Source organism: Phyllostomus hastatus, unplaced genomic scaffold (assembly GCF_019186645.2).
Source record: "Phyllostomus hastatus isolate PE091 unplaced genomic scaffold, TTU_PhHast_1.1 phas_contig_524, whole genome shotgun sequence".
Classification (NCBI taxonomy): Eukaryota; Metazoa; Chordata; class Mammalia; order Chiroptera; family Phyllostomidae; genus Phyllostomus; species Phyllostomus hastatus.
In genome coordinates, this window is record NW_025333900.1 from 914,162 (window position 1) to 933,460 (window position 19,299).

The 19,299-nt window shown below is 39.3% G+C and overlaps 1 protein-coding gene across 2 annotated transcripts in view; it reads right to left on the reverse strand.

Annotated features, from left to right (window-relative positions):
• LOC123823936 (androgen dependent TFPI regulating protein) overlaps positions 1-19,299 on the reverse strand; it is an 85,770-nt gene that overhangs the window by 54,350 nt on the left and 12,121 nt on the right. For both annotated transcript variants that reach the window (XM_045846991.1, XM_045846992.1), the window contains exon 2: positions 4,676-4,928. In XM_045846991.1, coding sequence (XP_045702947.1) covers positions 4,676-4,828 — 153 coding nt within the window. In that variant the 5' untranslated portion in view covers positions 4,829-4,928. The remainder of the gene's footprint in view (positions 1-4,675; positions 4,929-19,299) is intronic.

Consider the following 19,299-nt stretch of genomic DNA (forward strand, 5'->3'; position numbering starts at 1 on the left):
TGAGGAAACTGAGGAACAGAGAAGTTAAGTGACTCACTCAAGATCCCACAGCAAATGAAAGGCAGAGCTAGCATTCACACCCAGGGAGTCTGACTCCTGAAGCTAAGCCTTCAATATGTACACTGTGTGTAAAGAACCTACCAAAATGCTCTCATTAAATTATAGCTATTCTATTTTGGATGTTGGTGGTGACTATTCTCTTCTATCAGCCTTCATCCCTTTAGCTTTCTGAGAGCTAAAAACAGTAACCTTAAGTATTTTTGTAAAATAGGCAATTAAATGTATATCTGACTCTGTTGTGTTTAAGAGTTCCATGGATTAATACATTAACCTGATGATGGACATTAAAGGTTGGCTCCAAGTATTGAACTGGGTTCTGTAACATAAATGAATTCTTGTCTTCTCACTTTTCATGGGCTGCCTTAGAGTTCAGACCAATGGAGCTTCCTCAAGGTTCTTTCTTCCCCAGGCTCTGCTTTGCCATCCCTGAGGACCTATGTGATGAAGTCACTGTAATCACCCTGAGAGCTTGAGAATAATGAAGTTAGAGCTGCCTGAGGTTTGGGCAAATTAATGAAGAGGGGAGGAAAAGTCATGCCTCTGTTGGTAGGGTGAGGTGGGTGGGGGAGTGGGGAGGGACCCACTCAGAGTCTCTCCTGAAGAGCCCAGTTATATAGCATCACCCCTCACAACATTTCAGAAGGACAATTACTTATTAAAAGAGGGAAACCCAGAAAACTCTATGAATTCTGTGGCCCCCATCCCCAGCTTGCCTTCCCTGGGGTTAGAGACAGTCACTAAGGACATTGGTGGAATACTGAGGCACGGGAATTCTGAGCTAACATGTGCACCCTGAGGATGCCCACAATACTGCCTTGCTTCCACACCCAGCTCTGAAGGCTTTCCCATTGAGCACCACTCAGCGCTGTCTGAGCCTGCAAATTCTACCTCCAGGACTGTCCCAATGCTGAGGGCATCCTCCTGGGCAGCTATTGCAGGGAAAGCAGGGACTCTATGGGAAGCCAGAGCCTATACCCTGAGGAAGGAGGTAGTAAGCAATGAGGAGGGTGGAGGGCCCTTGCCTGGAAACATGACCCACCAACCATGGTGCTCAGTGAAGAGACCCATGCTCCACTAAATTACCCTCCCCTCTGTACCACCACTACTCAAAGATAAGATGAGTAGAAGCTCACCACCACTTCCCATCTTCTCTTTCTCTTGTCTACAGCTTCAGGGGCATCCAACCTTTTGGTGTCCCTGGACCACACTGGAAGAAGAGTTGTCTTGGGCCATACATTAAATACATTGTGACACATAACCACAAAAAAATCTCATACTGTTTTAAGTAAATTTACGATTTTGTGTTGGGCTGCATTCATAGCCACCCTGGGCTGCATGCAGCCTGCAGGGGTTGGACACCCCTGGACCATTCTGAGAGCTTCCCACATGCCAAGTTATTTATCCCTCATGGTCACTGTGTGGTTATGAACTAATTTTTTTCAAGATTTTATTTATTTATTTTTAGAGAAAGGGGAACGAATGGAGAAAGAGAGGGAGAGAAACATAAGTCCTGACAGGGAATCAAACCTGGGACCCTTTGGTTTGCAGGCCAGCATTCAATCCGCTGAACCACACCAGCCAGGGCTGAACTATTTTTATTCCTGTTTGATAGATTTAGAAATGGAAGGCACAAAGAAATACCTAGCTCTAGGTCACAGAGCCAGTAGGTGGTGAAGCTGAAGTACCATCCCAGAGAGCTTATGACCCCAAAATTCTGCTTGTAACCTCTAGGTAATACCACCTCTCCCTTAGGCATTAGGCATGAATTGGTCACCATAACCACTTCTTAGTGACACCCCCTCACACCTCATCCCACCCCACCCCACCCCTTGCTACCAGTCCTATGCTTCTTCCCTTTGAATCTTCTGGGATAACTTTAGGAGGAATGAGGCCTACTCGGAATGCTGACTTCCACTAAGGTGGACTTGCTCTTAAAAGGGGGGATAACTGATATTCAGTCAACTAGCAAGTAAAGCTGTTTTAAGGGGAGGGGTATAAATTTCCTGGAAAGCAGGATCAGGTACAGACTTCAACCAGCTTACATAAATAAAATTTAAAATGTTATAGGAAGTTATGGGACCTCTATAACTTTATAGGCACAACTGTCAACTAATTAATCATTACTTAACACTAATTAATCATTAGGAAATATAAGCATTAATTGGCACGAGACCTTAAGAACTAGAAATTTTAAGGCCCAACATTTTACCTGAAGTAACATATTTGAAATCTATTCTTAAATTAATCCTCTGAAATACGTTCAATCCATCTTTACCAACTGAGAAACTTTGCATTATTACACTCTCCAAATGACACCTAACAGAGCTCAGAAAGGAAACAGTCACGGGTAAGCCCCTCTCTGCTCATTTCAAGGGCAAGGAGATGTCAGAAGAGACTAATTGCTCAGGAATGCAGAAAAAGCTAAGGTCAAGTTCAGCCAACATACCAAGTCACCCAGTGTTTATTATGAGGGTACTCTGTGCCAGCAGTTGTACAAATGCAACTTAGAATCGTAGACCGTTAGGACTGGCAAGGACCTAAGGGACAAAATTCCTGTTTTTTTGAGCCATTTACATACTGATTGGAATATTAAGACTCACATGTGGGTAGAAATTAGAAAACAATACTACATATAAATAAGGAGACACTGAGAGATGTTGTAAAAACTTAGGGAAAGGAACCCCAAATTGGAGCTGAAGTTGGTCAGCAGAGATTTTAAAGAAAATATGGGATTTCACATGATCTATGGAAATAACAAAGTGGTAGAGAAGCTGGTAGGCATTTCATTCATGGATAGTGTGTACATGGGTTGAATAGTTATAGCAAGAAGCCTGGGGACCAGCACTGGAGAATACACAGGCATTCCTGGGGAAGAGACTAGCCTTCCTTGGGGGAGGGCAACCTGAAGCCTGGGTAGTTTGGAATTGGTCCCAAAAGGTAGAAGGAAGCCACTGTAGTTTCTAGAGTAGCAGACCACATTTCTTAAACTCGTTTATGATGTTTAAAACCAAATCAAACCAAAAACAGTACTTTAGAAAGATTAATTTGGATTGGAGTGGTAGATGGATGGATTGATAATGAGATGATCTGGCCTTCCAAGTTAAAATTAATTAGAGCCTATGATGAGAGAGACAGTAAGATTAGGGAAGATGGGATAAATAAAGCACAAGAAAACACATAGGATTTAGTGGATAATTACTTAGGAAAGCAAAAGGGGATTTCACTAAGAAATAATAAGTCTGAAAAAATAAGTGGATTTTTTTTTCATTTTTAGAAATGTGGGAGCTCTGGGGCATGTAACTGAAGTAGGAGTAAGAGGTCAGGGAGCTGGTTTATGGGAGTAGGTGATAAATCTGTTCTTAACCATAATGAGTGTGATGTGGGACACTGGAATTTAGATTGCTTTAGAGTATTAATTCTGGCTACAGACACAGCTCTCTTTTCATTGATCATTTTTTAACATAAAGCCAACAAATACACAAAGCTGAGATTTTTATTGTATTATTTTAGCTCCACAAAAGCTTTTCTTTTGTTATTTTCTTTTACACCTATAAAATTCTATGATTGAAATAAATTATCACCTTGATATTTTCAAGCATACTAAAGCTGTATTCAGGCTTCAGATTTTTCAGGCCAAAATCAAAAGCCAGCAAATGACCAGAGAATGAGAAGCAGAATCTCCAGGCTTGTTTGATTTGAACTTTCTGAATTTCAAACCCTTAGTATTTCAGAGTGTCACTTTTTCTGACCATACACATAACCTCTGGTTAGGAGTCTGATTCCAGAGGATTAGAATATTTTGTCCAGCTTCTGAAATCAGATGTTGATATTGACACTCTAAACTTTAGTTAAAAATATCAAATGTTAATTAGCATCCCCAAAGGATGTGACATTTTTAGCCTTTAACTCTAAAAAATCTGTTTATATGTTACCAAAACATTTTTAAAAATTATTTCTCCCATTCATTCACACTTCATTCATCAGAATGTGGTCATCAGGGTTAGAAAGACAAGAAGGGATCAAGTCATATGAATGGTTTGTAAATATAATTGAAAATCTGCATTTGCCATTTGGTTGGGTGATTTTTGTCCTTTAAGGTGGAGATGTGAGCCTATAAAAAATCTGTAGAAGTGGGATCTGAACATGGCAAAATATATTTGTTTTTTTCAGATAAATCTGTTAGTCTGTGTATGCTGTAAAATGGCATTATTCCTCCATAAGAAATTACATTTCTATTCAACATACACCATTCTGCCTTCCTCAGAGATTTCACCAAGCCAAGTTCAAAATCCTGTCTGCATTTGTAGTCGGTCTCATGATGAAAACATTGATTTAGTCCCCCCACTTGAGATCAACTGAGAAGAGCCCCCAAATAAGATTCTTTTCAAAAAAGCATTTAACAATTAGCAAGCACAAAAGGTACCTATGATTAACTTCTAAATTGGGCTTCTCAGAGTAAACTTTTAGGTAAAAGAGAAAGCCAAAAGTCAAAAACCATGAAGAAGGAATAGAAATAATGGAACTTTGTATTTAATAAAACTTAAAGGTGATATGTGTAGAAGATCCAATATTACAGACAAATCAATTACTTCCTGAGATGCTCATTTGAACTTACCAGATTAAGGAATGTCAAGTACTTGTACTTTCCACCATTTTGAAAGATTTTGGATTTCTGCTCATCCTTTTCTTGTTGTAAGATGTAATAATTGAGGAAAACATACCAGTTCAAAACAAGGAAGTGGTATATGCATGTAGAAGTCCTCGTCATAGCTTGCTGTGACCAGAGCAGAACTATGAATGTCTTTAGAAGCTTTCCCCTGGCGTCCTTCTGTTGGGTAGGAGCTGAGGTCCCACAGCAGGCTGCAGAGCTGTAAAACACACACGCCGCTGAGGGTGAGAGTTCCAACAAGATTGAATTGTCCTTCCCTGATAGGCTGCCTTCCTGAGAACTTTGGTAACAGGATTATTGGTTGTTTTCAGATGTCCTATTTAGATAACAGATAATCTGTAGATTTGCATAAAGGTAGAGATCCATGCAAGAGCTGCACTTTGCCCTATTAAGCTGGGATAGGTGTATGGTTAACTAACCTTCTTATGAAGTGCCACTAAACTGGTGAAATACTGTTATAACTATATTCTCTTTTCTTTCCTTTCCATTTGAGCAGAACAAGGAAGTCACAATATCTCTTGAGAAAATGAGGAGAAGGTTGGTAAACCAGGAAGGAGAGAGACTGTGAGCATGTTTAGGACAAGGAGGGGAGTAGGTATAAAGGGAGGGGATGTTGTAATCTTGCTCCTGAGGTCTCTGATGCCCCATAAAATCTGAATCAACCTCTGGTCCTCCAAGGAGCAATTCCAAGGTTTTATTTTGTTTTGTTTTAATTTTGTATCTATATCCTAAAGAACCAAGGGCTACCCAGGGCTGCCCCAGACACTTTATTCACCTAAGTGTTTCTATACCCTGGGAGGGAAGAAGCATAGCAAGTGGTCTGTGACCAAAGAAGCAGTGTGTGGTCCTGACTCCAACATACCTGAGTTTAGACATTGCTGGGAGAAAGTGGGAGTCTCAGCATGGCCTGGGAAAGGATAAGAATGCACTCAGGCTGGGCGGAGCTTATAGATCTGAACCTTGCTTTAAGCTGGGCAAAGGGACCTGAAGGAGACCTAAAGGAGTGATAGTTGTGACATCACCAGCTTGTTTCCCTGGGCAACTAGGATGGTTCTGAGCAAATTCCTAAGGGAAATGCTCTCAATGCAGTTATATAAGTTTGTAGTTGATACTGTTCAGTAATTTAATCAGGCTGCACAAGTACTAGGAGAAAGAATTGCAGGCTGTACCTGCAGGACAAAACAAAACAAACCTACCATGTGAGTCAGTCATACCATTGCAAACCTTAGGAACTGCAGATGGGTAAACAGCAAACCTGAGCTGGCAATAAAGGGTCTGCACTGTAAACATTCCCAAAGGAGAGGGGGTTCTGGGAAATGTGTGACATAAAACTCTGTACACAATTCCATGGCCTAGGCTAAAATTGTGAATAACAATAGCAAGTAATACTTTACTTAATGTATGACAGACATTGTTCTAAGGGCTTTACACATATTAACTCATTTACACTCTAAATACCACTATGAACTAAGTACTATTATTTTTGTTTTTGTTCTTTTTAATTAAGTACTATTATGATCCTAACTTTCAGATGAGGAAATTGAAGCCCTGACTGCTAAAAGGAAGCATTCAAAACCTTAAGAGGCAGAGCTGTCCTTTAACCAGTGTGCCTGACCACAAAAAAAAACAATCTGCATTCCCTGCTGAGCCCCTTATATCCTTTCTCTCTCATCAGAAAATTCTTTATAAGACTATATAATACATATATTTTTATATATGCATGTACATATATATATCATACATATGTTTTAAAACATGGTACACATTTAAATTGTGCTATGTCTCTCAGGGCATTTTCATGGTAAATACCACTGTAGATTTAGGGTTTTTTCTTTTATAAAAACATCTGAAGCATAAGTCTGCAGATGAGTAAGAATTTGAGGCACAAAGAGAAAAGAGAGGAAGACACACAAATCTCTAAAATGTGTATGTTCAGACTTCCAGCCAAGATGGAGGCATAGGTGGATATACATTGCCTCCCCGCACAGCCAAAATGGCAACAACAAACTTAAAAACAAAAAACAATCAGAACTGCCAGAAAATCAAATTGTATGTAAGTCCAACAATCAAAGGGTTAAAGAAGAGATATTCATCCACACCAGTAGGAAGGGTAGAGATAGGCAGCCAGGCCAGAGAGGACTCATGGCAAGGTAACATCTGGAGGACCTGGGTGGGCAAGGCGGCAGCTGGTGGACTGGGCAGTCCCACATTTGCATGCAGATAAACCAGGAGGAACAGCCGAGGAGTGACAGAGACCATGCAACCCAGGGTTCCAGCTAGGGGAAATAAAGCCTCAAAACCTCTAAGTAAAAAAAAAAAACTGTGGGGATTGAAATGGCAGGAGTAACTCCCAGCCTCACAGGAGAGTTTATTGGGGAGACCCACAATGTACACAAATCTATCCACCCATGAATCAGCACTGGAAGGGCCCAATTTGCTTGTGGGTAGTGGAGGAAGTGACTGAAAGCATTGGAGAATGGAACAAGCTGCACTGTTCCCTCTCAGACCCCTCCCACACATAGAGTACCACAACGCAGCAACCTGGGTTTCCCCGCCCTGGTGAATACCCAAGGCTCCACCCCTTATTACAAAACAGGAGTGCCAAGACAAAAACAACATGGCCCAAATGAAAGAACAGATCAAAGCTCCAGGAAAAAAAACAGCCAAGCAATGAAGAGATAGCCAAACTATCGGATGCAGAGTTCAAAACACTAGTAATTGGGATGCTCACAGAAATGGTTGAGTATGGTCACAAAATAGAGGAAGGAGTGAAGGCTATGCAAAATGAAATAAAGTAAAGTGTACAGGGTACCAACAGTGATGGGAAGGAAACCGGGACTCAAATCAATGGTGTGAACCAGAAGGAAGAAAGAAACATTCAACCAGCATAGAATGAAGAAACAAGAATTCAAAACAATGAGGAGAGGCCTAGGAACCTCAGGGACAACTTTAAATATTCCAACATCCAAATCATATGGGTGCCAGAAGGAGAAGAGGAAGACCAAAAAATTGAAAATTTATTTGAAAACATAATGAAGGGAAACTTTCCTAATCTGGCAAAGGAAATAGACTTCCAGGAAGTCCAGGAAGCTCAGAGAGTCCCAAAGAAGTTGGACCCAAAGAAGCACACACCAAGGCACATCATAATTAAGCTACCCAAGATTAAAGATAAGGAGAGAATCTTAAAAGCAGCAGGAGAAAAGGAGACGGTTACCTACAAAGGAGTTCCCATAAGACTGTCAGCTGATTTCTCAAGAGAAACCTTACAGGCAAGAAGGGGCTGGAAAGAAGTATTTGAAGTCATGAAAGGTAAGGACCTACATCCAAGATTATTCTATCAAGCAAAGCTATCATTTAGAATGGAAGGGCAGATAAAGTGCTTCTCAGATAAGGTCAAGTTAAAGGAGTTCATCATCACCCACCCCTTATTACTAGAAATGTTAAAGGTATTTACCTAAGACAAAGAAGAACATCAAAACTATGAAAAGTAAAATGACAACAAACACAACTATCAAGTAGCAAACCTAAAAAAACACAAAAATAACACACTAAGCAAACAACTAGAACAGGAACAGAATCAGAAAAATAGAGGTCACTTGTAGGGTTATCAGCAGGGAGGGGTCGAGGAAGAATGAGGGAAAAGGTTCAGGGAATAAGCAGCATAAATGGTAGCTACAAAATAGACAGGAGGAGGTTAAGAATAGTATAGGAAACGGAGAAGCCAAAGTACTTATACGTACGACCCATAGACATAAACTAAGGGTGGGTAATGTGGGTGGAAGTGGGGGTACAGGGCAGAGGGAAATGAAGGAGGAGAATGGGACAAATGTAATAGCATAACCAATAAAATATGTTAAATAGAAATAGAAATAAATAAATAAATGTGTATGTTCAAACCTGGAGACTGACCTTTTAACAAATGTTTTGTTCCCCTGCATTAGCCTCAATGGTCACAGATGAGGCCTGTCAAAAATACTGACAAAATTATTTAAATTTATTTGTAAGACATTGACATTTTGTAACAGGGTACAGCCAAGGTGGGGGGAGGGGGCAAATAGGGATTTGTAATGGGGTTCAGAACTCAGGGTGTTCAGGAAATATTAGAGAAAAATATATATATGATGTCCTCACCCCCACCAGTCTGGGCTGGGAGATGGGACAGCTGGAGCAGGCCCATTGAGAGCTGTTTTGAATAACAACAGCTTTGCAGCTAACCTCTGGCATGGTCATTTAACATATCTATAGCCTTTAACTGGGTTTCATAGATATGTTAAATAGCCATGGCCAGGCTTTGAGCCAGGGGGATGGGAGTGACTTCAACCCAGGATGTAACTAGAAAGCAACTCCCCCTGGTTACAATGTCTGCAGGAGAGCTTGGAGATGATTGGCTCCACGCCATGGGGCCATGCCTGCCCAGACTTACTATGGCAGCCCAGTAAAGCTGGAAGAATACACCCTGTAACTGATTATAGGAGGAATTGGAAATAGGGCTATAGAGGAAGATTGGCATGGGGATTTAAACCCAGGCGTGGCAGCCATACCAGGGCAGGACCAGAGGCTTTGTCAGAGGTCAGGACCACACAGCTCTGGGGTGCTCCCTTTTGCCATGTGGCTTAGGCAGCAGGAAAGACTTTGCCTGGAAGAAGAGGACTGAAAGGACTCTTGCTGGTGGGCCATGAAAAGGTGCCACATGGCTTTAGATTAACTGGAGATCATGGCAGCAACACAAGGGATGATGCCAGAAGTGAGGGACTGCCTGAACCATGGACTCTACTTCTTCTCCTGAGATATGGTACCCCAGACTGGGCAAAGGGGAGGAGGAAGGACTGTGTGCATTTGTGGGTATTCTAAAGAACTTTAGTATTTTAATGAAGACATTAAGTCATTACTCTAAGTCTGTATAACTTTGAAATAAATAATTCTTTTCCTTTCACCAGTCTCTGGCATTGAGAGACGTCTTTCCTCTGGCAGCAAGCAAAGCGAAACTAGTATGGTGGGGGAACCCTGGAGAGAAAGGGGGGGGGGGGTTCTTTCAGTAATAGTATATCATTTACCACCCTTGGGTCTGTTCTGTAACAATTTAACATTGAAATTCAAGTTTTAGAATTTCAATAAATTACAACATGTAATATACGTATGAGTATATATAGTCATGCATTGCCTATGAATGGGGGAAACATTTTGAGAAATGTCATCAGGCAATTTCATTGTTGTGTGAACACCAGAGAGTTCACTCACACAAATCTAGATGGTATAGCGCACTATACCCCTAGTCTGTATGGTTTAGCCATTGCTCTGTAAGGGAGAAAAATAATTTTCCCTTTATCTTTCTGGTTCTTGACTGAGACATCTTTGAAATAAAAGATAGGTTAACAAAAGTTTAACATGTATAACATACAATATTTATATCCTGTAAATATGGGAGAAACCCAGGAAAGCTGAGTAACTTGCCAAAATGACTAAAGCTATAGCCTTAAATAACATCTCCAGGTGAAGATAAAAGATGTAGGGGGTGGGGCGAGGTTACCAGACGAAAACACAGGGAGCAAGGTAAGGTTTTTATGCAGATTTAACTCAGTCGTCTTCTTCATTGATAAGAGTTTCTAGAGATAAGATAGTTCCTCTCTTATCTTACAAAGGGTAACTTCTATTTGATTTTCAGAGCTTCTCCCACATCTGCTGTTTTTTAAAATTAACTAGCCTAAAATAATCCTTATGCCAAATAGACATATTTTGGGGTGATGAATTCTGTTCCCTTGCAGCTCCTAGGCTTCAAACCTGTATCCTGCATGTTACCACACTGAATGAACACTGTAGGCAATTTGTGCAATGCATTGTACTATGATTTCACTATGGCTGTGACATCACTAGGCGATGTGAATTTTTCAGCTCCCTTTTGATCCTATGGGACCACCATTGTATATGCAGTCTGTCATTGACTCAGTGAATGAAAATAAGCCATGTAACAAATATGACAAGCTTAGTGGCCGAAAGTTACTTCACTAGGCAGGTCACAGTAGGTAGTCACAACCCAGGCCTATAACTTCCTTAGTAAAAGGTTTACCTTTGCCTTAATGAAGCAAGTCCTGCCCATTGTTCTTGTGCTTCTAGGCTAACACACCATTGAAATGCCAGAGTAATCCTCTTTTCCAGACCCCTGGGAGGCATAACCACCCTGGAGGGAGCACATGATCTTGTTGCCTGTATATCATCTGTATTTACCATGTTAAAAGTTACCTATCCTATATCCTGCAATGTAAAATAAGTATAAGGGGAGACCCCAAAAAACAGCATATATTTATAAAAATTGTGGGTTTTTCTTATATGTTCAAACTTCAGTCATCTTCAAAGTACTTTCCATTTGATGCAATTTACCTATTGAGACCTTTCTTCTACTGCTCAAAACGGTTTTTGAATTCATGGATTTTGATGCCTTTTAGTGTTTTTGCTTTTTTGTTTGTTTGTTTGTTTGTTTGTTTCACCTCTTCCACATCAGCAAAAAGTTTCCCTTTGAGGACTTTTTTTCATCTTGGGAAATAAAAAAAGTTGCTCAGAGCATGCCATTTTTGGTAAAAAACTGCTGATTGCTTAGCACTTTGTGGGAAGGTACACTCATAAATCACCCATGATGAAATGGGCAAACAAGACAAGAGAGTCTTCAAAAAAATTTACTGAAGCCGAACACAGCCTCTCACAACACCACCAGCTGGTGCACTGATAGAGATGGGTTCCTAGAACATTCACCTAGCGAGGGAAGCCTGTACTACAAGGGGCCTGCCCTCCAGAATAATTCTGGGGTTTTTTGGGGTCTCCCCCTTCATATGTTTCTATTTTACTTTTCATTCAATGGAAGAGATTTCTAGTATTTAGTATATGGCAGGTATTGTTCCAAGTGCTCAGTTTGGCTCAAATAAACTCCTATAAAATTTTCTCTAGGTTTGGATGTTCTCACATGGACAACTGAACCACCCTCATGAGGCACATGGTTACATATGAGGATTTGCATATGGAAAATATGTAACTTCTTAATTCAACATTATTTTCTTATAATTTCTTTTACAAAAGTGTTGCCTAAAGGAAATTCTATATTGTGAACATATATACATGATAATTTGTATCCATGGTTGAATGACCAGGTAAATGTTTATAAAATACTTTGTCCATCTGTTCCCTGGCACTTTGGGGAACAGGTAGAACTTTGGGGAACAATGGTAGTGTTACCACTTAGCTATGCAGTATTCAAAATAATAAATACTAAGTCTGTTGTTAGCCTGCCTCTCTCCACTCTCCAAGTATTTGAAGGCCTCAAGTCATATCCAGAAGCAGCAGGAATTGTTCCTACTTCTTAAAAACTTACAGAAATTAAATTTATTTTACATAGGAAATACTAAAAATATACAATGGGCATTATTTTACACTTTGAACTAAACATACAGATACGAAGTTGATTATTAAAAGTGACACTTTTAAAGAACTCTCTACCCTCTGGAGGTTTCTACAAACACTTGTTGAGCAACTAATTGTTAGGCACTTGCTAGACTCTGAGGATTCCCTGGGGAATAAGAGAGATCCATTCCCTGCTCCCATGGAATTTATATTCTAGCAGGAGAGATAGACATTAAATAATAACACAATCAGGTATTAATGCATAGTTGCAGCAGATTCTGTGAAGGACAAGCACAGAGGACTTACTAAAGGGACAACAGTCCCAGACTTGGGGTAGTCAGGAGGTCAGGAAATAGCTGGCCTGAGGAAGCCACAGGTGAGCAGTGCTGGTCCTCCCAGCATTCCTAACATGTCCTGATGGTCCTTCTCAGTCTTTTTCTGTGAGTTCATCTTCTCCCACCAGCTCCTTACACTCCTGGTATGTCCCAGGGAGTGTGGTCAGCCACTGCCCATTTCACACTAAATACTTACTCTGGGGATTTTTCCCACTCTCACAGTTTCTACTACTATGTTAGTTTATGACCACAAATTATACACCTCTAGTCCCAGCCCTCTCCTCATCTCACCCAAACTTCAAACATACCTTCAACTTCTTCTTGGATGCCTCCTGAATGAATTAAGTATACCTCAAACTCAAGATGTCTAAGATGAACTCAGTATGTTCTCCCAAGCCTGGTCTTTCTTCTCTATTTTGTTTTCAGAGGCTGCTTTTATCAACCTCTCATCTCTCTTGTCTCCTGTCTTTCCCTTATATCCCAAATCCAATTAACCACCAAATCTTGCCAAGTTCATCTACCAAGTCAAGCTTAAATCAGTCCTCTTCTTTCCATCCCTTCTACAACTGTCCTAGTTCAAGCTTTCGTTATTTCTTTCCAGTGCCATAGCAACTGTCTTCTGACTGGTTTTCCTGATTTTCAGTCTTATCCCCCCACTCTGTTCTTCACAAGGCTGCAGTGGGATGGGGGAGCTGATTTTATCTGGAATGCCAGTCGTATCACATCCCCATTCCCAGCTTGAGTCCCTTTACTGAATCAATATCACCTACAGCCTAACATCCGAATTCCATTACTTTTAATAAACTTCCCACTTTCATATGGCTTTGCTACTCTCTCCAGTCTCATCTCATGTCTCACACTTGATGGTCCCTCCAACACCACCCAACTGGCAGAGTGTTCCACCCACACATGGCTGTGTTGTGTCCCAGCACCTTTATTCCTACTGACTCCTCTCCCTGATGGCCTTCTTTCAACATGGCTTTGGCTGGTTATCTCAGAACCATCCTCCAAAACACAGCTCAGAAGTTTGCTTCCCTAAGAACTCTTCCCTCAGGCATTCCTCAGGCAGGCCATATTAAATAAGCCCCTCTAGTCTTCATTAATACCCTGTGCATCTCCATAAATTGTATGATGAATAATTACTATCTTAGTCCATTTGAGGGGTTATAACAAAAATACCACACATTAGGTATGAACAACAGAAACTTATTTCTCACAGTACTGGAGGCTGAGTAGTCCAAGATGCAGGCACCAGCAGATTCAATGTTTATTGAGAGCTCACTTCTTCAAAAGTTGTCTTCTCATTGGTTCCTTACTACCTGAAGGAGCTAGGGATCTGTCTGGCACTTCTTTTGTAAAGACACTAATCCCATTTATAGAGGCTCCACCTCATAATCTAATCACCTCCCAAAGGCCTCCATCTCCTAATACCACTGCTTGGGAGGTTAGGATTTCCACATATGAATTTTAGAGAAACAAAAACAACTAGTCTACAATAATTATGAATTTAATCGTATGTGCCCCTATCTCCCCAGTTCATAGGTAGTGTGTTTGAATTTCTACAGCTTAGCATATTTCTGGGCACACAGTGAGAAGTTAATAAGTATCTACTGAATAAATGAATATGTTGCATATTAGACTTACCTGTCTGCTGAGCCTTGCTATAAAGCCAACTCATTTATTTAAAACCTACTTTTCTCAAAGTGTTTAACTGCTGGGTCCTGGGGAGCAGGTAGAATAGTAAGATGAGTAAAACATAGCCTAGGCCCTGGAGGAACTTGCAGTCAAATGTCAGAGACAGATATGTAAACAGAAAATTACAGCATGATGTGATAAGTACTATAATAGAGGCATGTATAATGTACTAATGGAGCCTAAATTATCCTGCACATTATTCTGTCATTCTGAATATACAGAAGATGGAGTTAAAGATGAATGTATTAGGTAAATCATGAGAAACTTCAGACATCGTGTAAGAGGAGATAAGGATTAAAGTAATCTCTCTGAGCAAAGTAGTCACAGCCACTAGCAAAGATAACACTTTTGTGTGATAAGGATTATAACTCCTTTCAAGGCCAGTCACTGAGTGATGAGGTACAAAGAGCAGAAGATCAAACCAGGGCGTGATTCTACTGCACAACTTTGAGCTTGTCAACCATCAACCTCCTTGGGGTGTTAGTTCCCTGGAGCATGAAATGGGGCCCCAGGATTCTAGAGAGCTGATAGTGTCCTAAAGTCAGGATACCTACTCAGCTAAAGGAACAATTGAACAGGGTTGGCATCAAAGAGATCGGAGAGAGGCCCCAAGCCCACGCAGGTACACCTTCACTCCCACACATACCATGGAATTAACTGTAGTGAAAGGTGTTAGCAAACCTACCACACTGCTGGCTACAGGTAGCACAGTGATGAGAAGGAACCAAGGATGGCAGAGCTCAGAATTCTTGAGTTTATGGTGGAAAGTTTTGAGGGAGTATGATTTTGTTCTAGCATAAGGGAGAGGCCTCTGCAGATGCTGGTGCTAAACAAACAAAAAAAAACCTAACCAGTAAATCCCAATTATTTTAAGCTTCATGACATGTCAGTGGGACTTATCTGCGTTCACTTAACCTCTCAAACCACACATTCCCTTTACAGTTGATACATACCTCCACAGACCTTACAGGGTTCCCTTACCCCTCTTTGGTCAATAGTCCCATCATTAAAATCTCAAATGGGTGGACTACATTTTCCTGCTGGAACTCTAACTAATGTGGCCAACCTGACTGTGAGCTCCTCTAGGGTGTCTGATACCTCTGGGCCCTCAGCACACAGATGGCACATGGTAGCAGATAACTTCAAGATGCTAATAAAGCTTTGTTTGCATAGATCAATTCTGGTGTCGTGGTATGCTTAATATCTACTTAGGGGGTCTCTAACTCTTGGGCCTCCTGATTATTACCACCCTCATCATACTGTGCTGTTTGTATTTTCCTGGCACCCCTACTGCCTGGTATTTATATTGCTATTCCTTATTTTTTTTTTTAATTGATGTTTACATGGTACATATTTGTCAATCCTTTTACTGTCACTGTCTTCTAAAGGCCTCTCCTTAATTAAAGGTAGATTCTGGAAATAATTAAAGGTTCTGGAAATAATTAAATTTGTGTGTGTTACCCAGTAGAAACCAAGGTGAAGGGAGACTAGGACCTTCCTTTCAGTGGACTTTGCATCCCTAGAAGCCCATGTCCATTTGCTGTGATGCAGCTGAGAACTGAGTTAGAATGAAGCTCCCCTGTTGGGTTACTTATACCGCATCTAAGAGCACTTGTTTTTCTCAGAGGTTACTGTGACTGTCCTTTTTAAAAACTAGAACATTTATTAAAGGCCTGCCTCTGAAGTCTGTTTGATGAGATCATGTTTGGTTTTTCAGTCACCAAACCAAGCCAACTCTGAAAGGCACTGGAACCTATATTTTTAGAGTAAGAGAACTTTCTTGGCCCACCACTTTGCCTGTTGCACTGGGAAATCTGATTCAGGTCTGCCTTACTCCTTGATCTCTAGCTTTGCTTTCACAATGAAATGCAATGTTCTCTGGTGATATCAGATTGACTCAGAAGAGCAGAGAGTTCTCTGTTGACAGTTTTGAAGGTTCATTTTCAGTTGTGAGGCCAAAGAATGCTTCCTGTTTACAAGCATGAAACTGATTCACATTGTTTTAAAAGTTTAGAGCAGGAAAGATTCAGCTGAGGTCACTTGATTCAATGTTTTTATCTCTCAGGTGAGAAAAGGAAAGCTCAAAGAGATTAAGGGATTTGCCCCAAACCACACAGCTATTAATGGAGGAGTAATGACCAGAATACAAGTTTCTTAACTAATAATAAACCCAATAAGCTTTCACTCTTTCTTGAATTATTTTGTTTTGTACCTAAATTCTAGAATTTTCAAGTGAATTTCTCTTGTATGAATTAGCTTATATGTTACTTGATTATGTGAGGTCTGATGAAGTTATTAAAAAGAAACTATCCACATAGGAACACCTTTTTTTTATACTCTGTCTCAGATTTCATGTGTTTTGCAAATACCTTGTTAATCAGAAATGCATGCACTTTCTCATAAGAAAACTCATATATTCACTCATAGGTTTTTATTTCTTGAATTAATCAGCAAAGTTAAGAAAAATATTTAATGCTGACCATAAATACATTTAATTTTAAAATTTTGAGTATTTTTCATGTGAATTCTTGCTTTTTTGAGAAATTCACCACAGAAACTTGTTTTAGCCATCTATAGAGACATATGTCTGAGTCATGGACACTCATATATCACATGAACTACACTCTGATTTGCTGATTTTCTGTCTAACAATTATATCATTTGCTGAAAACAGGGCTGTTGCAGTATTAGCAATAATTGTAAATTTGTTTATTTCTCCTTTCAGCTCTACCAGTTTTTGCTTTATGTACTTGAGGCACTGTTGTCTGGTGCATATACCTTTAGGATTGCTGTGTTTTCTTGTTGATGGATCTTTTTATCATTATGTAATATTTCTCTTTGTTTCTGGTAAGTTTCTTTGCTCAGAAAAACTCTAATTTACCTGATATTTACATTGTTTTTTCTTGTTTTGTAAATCCATGCTTACATGGTATATATTTGTCAGTTCTTTTACTGTCCTGCCACCTACTTCACTGACATTAAAGTGAGTGTCTTGTAAACAGTATAGTTGGGTTATAGTTGTTGATTTTTTTTAATCTACTATGCCAATATCTGTCTTGTAATTGGTGTACTTCGGCCATTTATATTTAAAGTAGTTGTTGATATGTTAGTGCTCCTTAAGTCTTCCATTTAATTATTTGTTTTCTATTTTCTTCTTTTTGTACTTTTGTTTCCCCTTTCTTGCTTTTCTGAGTATTTAGAAGCATGTGCTGAACACTTTTGACGATTCCATATTGATTTATAGTGTTTTTGAGTGTATCTGTCTTTTCGTATAGTTTTCTTTGCAGTTGCCCTGGGCATGACAATGTACAAATGTGACTTTTCGCAGTCTACTGGCATTATTTTACCACTTCAGATGAAGTGTGGACACCTTGCTTTCATTTCAGTCCCTTTACCTTTTCCAGTTTTAAATATCATAGTGTTGGGCATCAGATGATCCATTTTGTTCTAACCATTACATGTGATTTGTAAAATTTATGGGAATAATCTATTTTTTTTCTGTTCTTTGCATTGTTCTTCTATCCTTTCCAATGCTTCAAGTTTTTCTTTTATCGTTGTCTTTCAGTGTGAATTACTTCCTTTAGTAATTCTTTAAGGGAGTGTCTGCTAACAAAATTCTTTAAATTTTCCTTAATCTGCGAGTGTCTTTATTTACTTTTAGTTTCTGAGAAATAGTTTTGTAAGATATAGAATTCACCATTGACAGTTCTTTTCTTCTAGCACTTGCAAAAGTGTGTGCAACTCCCTTCTGGCCTCTGTGGTTTTAGATGAGAAATTTGATTTTTTTGAATTTTTATTCCCCTACGGTTAATGCATCACTTCTCTCTGATTACTTTAAAGACTTTCTGTCTTTAATTTTCAGAAGTTTAATTATGATCTATTGTGACATGTATTTCCTTGATTTATCATATTTAGATAAATTTTCAATTTCTTAAATCTATAAATTTACATCTTTGACAAATTTGAGAAATTTTCAGCTATTATTATTTTTTAACATTCTTTTAATCCAACTCCTTTTCCACTTATCCAGGATTCCAATGATGTGAATTTTGTATATTTTACTATTGCTTCACAGTTAGTCCCTTGAGGCTCTCTTCTTTTTTTTTTTTTCAGTCTATTTTCTCTTCATTTTACAAACTGAGCAAATTGTATTAATCTGTTCTGAAGTTCATGGATTTTATCCTTCATCATTTTCACTCTACAATTGAGATCATCCAGTAAGTCTTTTTTTAAAATTTAAAAATTTTTTAAAAAACCAGTTCTGTTGTTGTATCTTTCAGTTTTATAACTCCTGCTTCGTTCTTTTTTTAACTTTTATTTCTTTGCTGATATTTTCTATTTTTCATTTGTTTCAAGAGAATTTATAATTGTTGAAATACTTTTATAATAACTGCCTTAAAATCTTTATCGGATAATTCTAACATCTAATTCTTCTCTGTGTTGGTATCTATCAGTTGATAGCCTTTTTTTCTCATTTAAGCTGTACTTTTCCTTCTTCTTAGTATGGCCAGTGATTTTCACTTGTAACCTAGATATTTGGATTATTATATTAAAAGTTCTTAAGTTCTGTTTAAATTTTTATTTAAGCAGTCAGCCACCATGTTTAGGTGTAGCACATGGATCCTGGCCTCACTTTTCTAGGCTATGGTTCCAATGATAATTTAAGTTTCCCTTTGTTATGCTACTTTGATCCACTTTGTTTATATAGTGCCGCTGGGGTTCCCAGTATAGGAACCAAAAATATTTGCTACATTACCAAAAGTGCTCTAGGAAGAAAATCATCTCTAATTGCTTTAAAGAAAATTGCTGTATAGAGACCAGAAGAATTCAATGTCCCCAGTGTGGGACAGACCATGGTCCCGTGGAAAGAAGGGCATGTATTCTCCCCTACAGTCTAGGAAAGCACTTTAGGATCCCAATCTGTGTTTGCATGCACCAACTCCTGTGGCCCGGGAAGAGAAAAAGGATTTTTTTTTGCCTCTTTCCACAACTGCCCATACATGTACTCAGCAAGGCTACTGATAAGGACTCTTATAGTGGAACAGGATTTGATTTCCTGTGTAACCCAGCTCAGAGACTAATCTAGCCCTTGACAAACAAGTGGTCTTTATTAAAGAATTACAGCTATCAAGTGTCAAGGTGAAATCCTCTTAG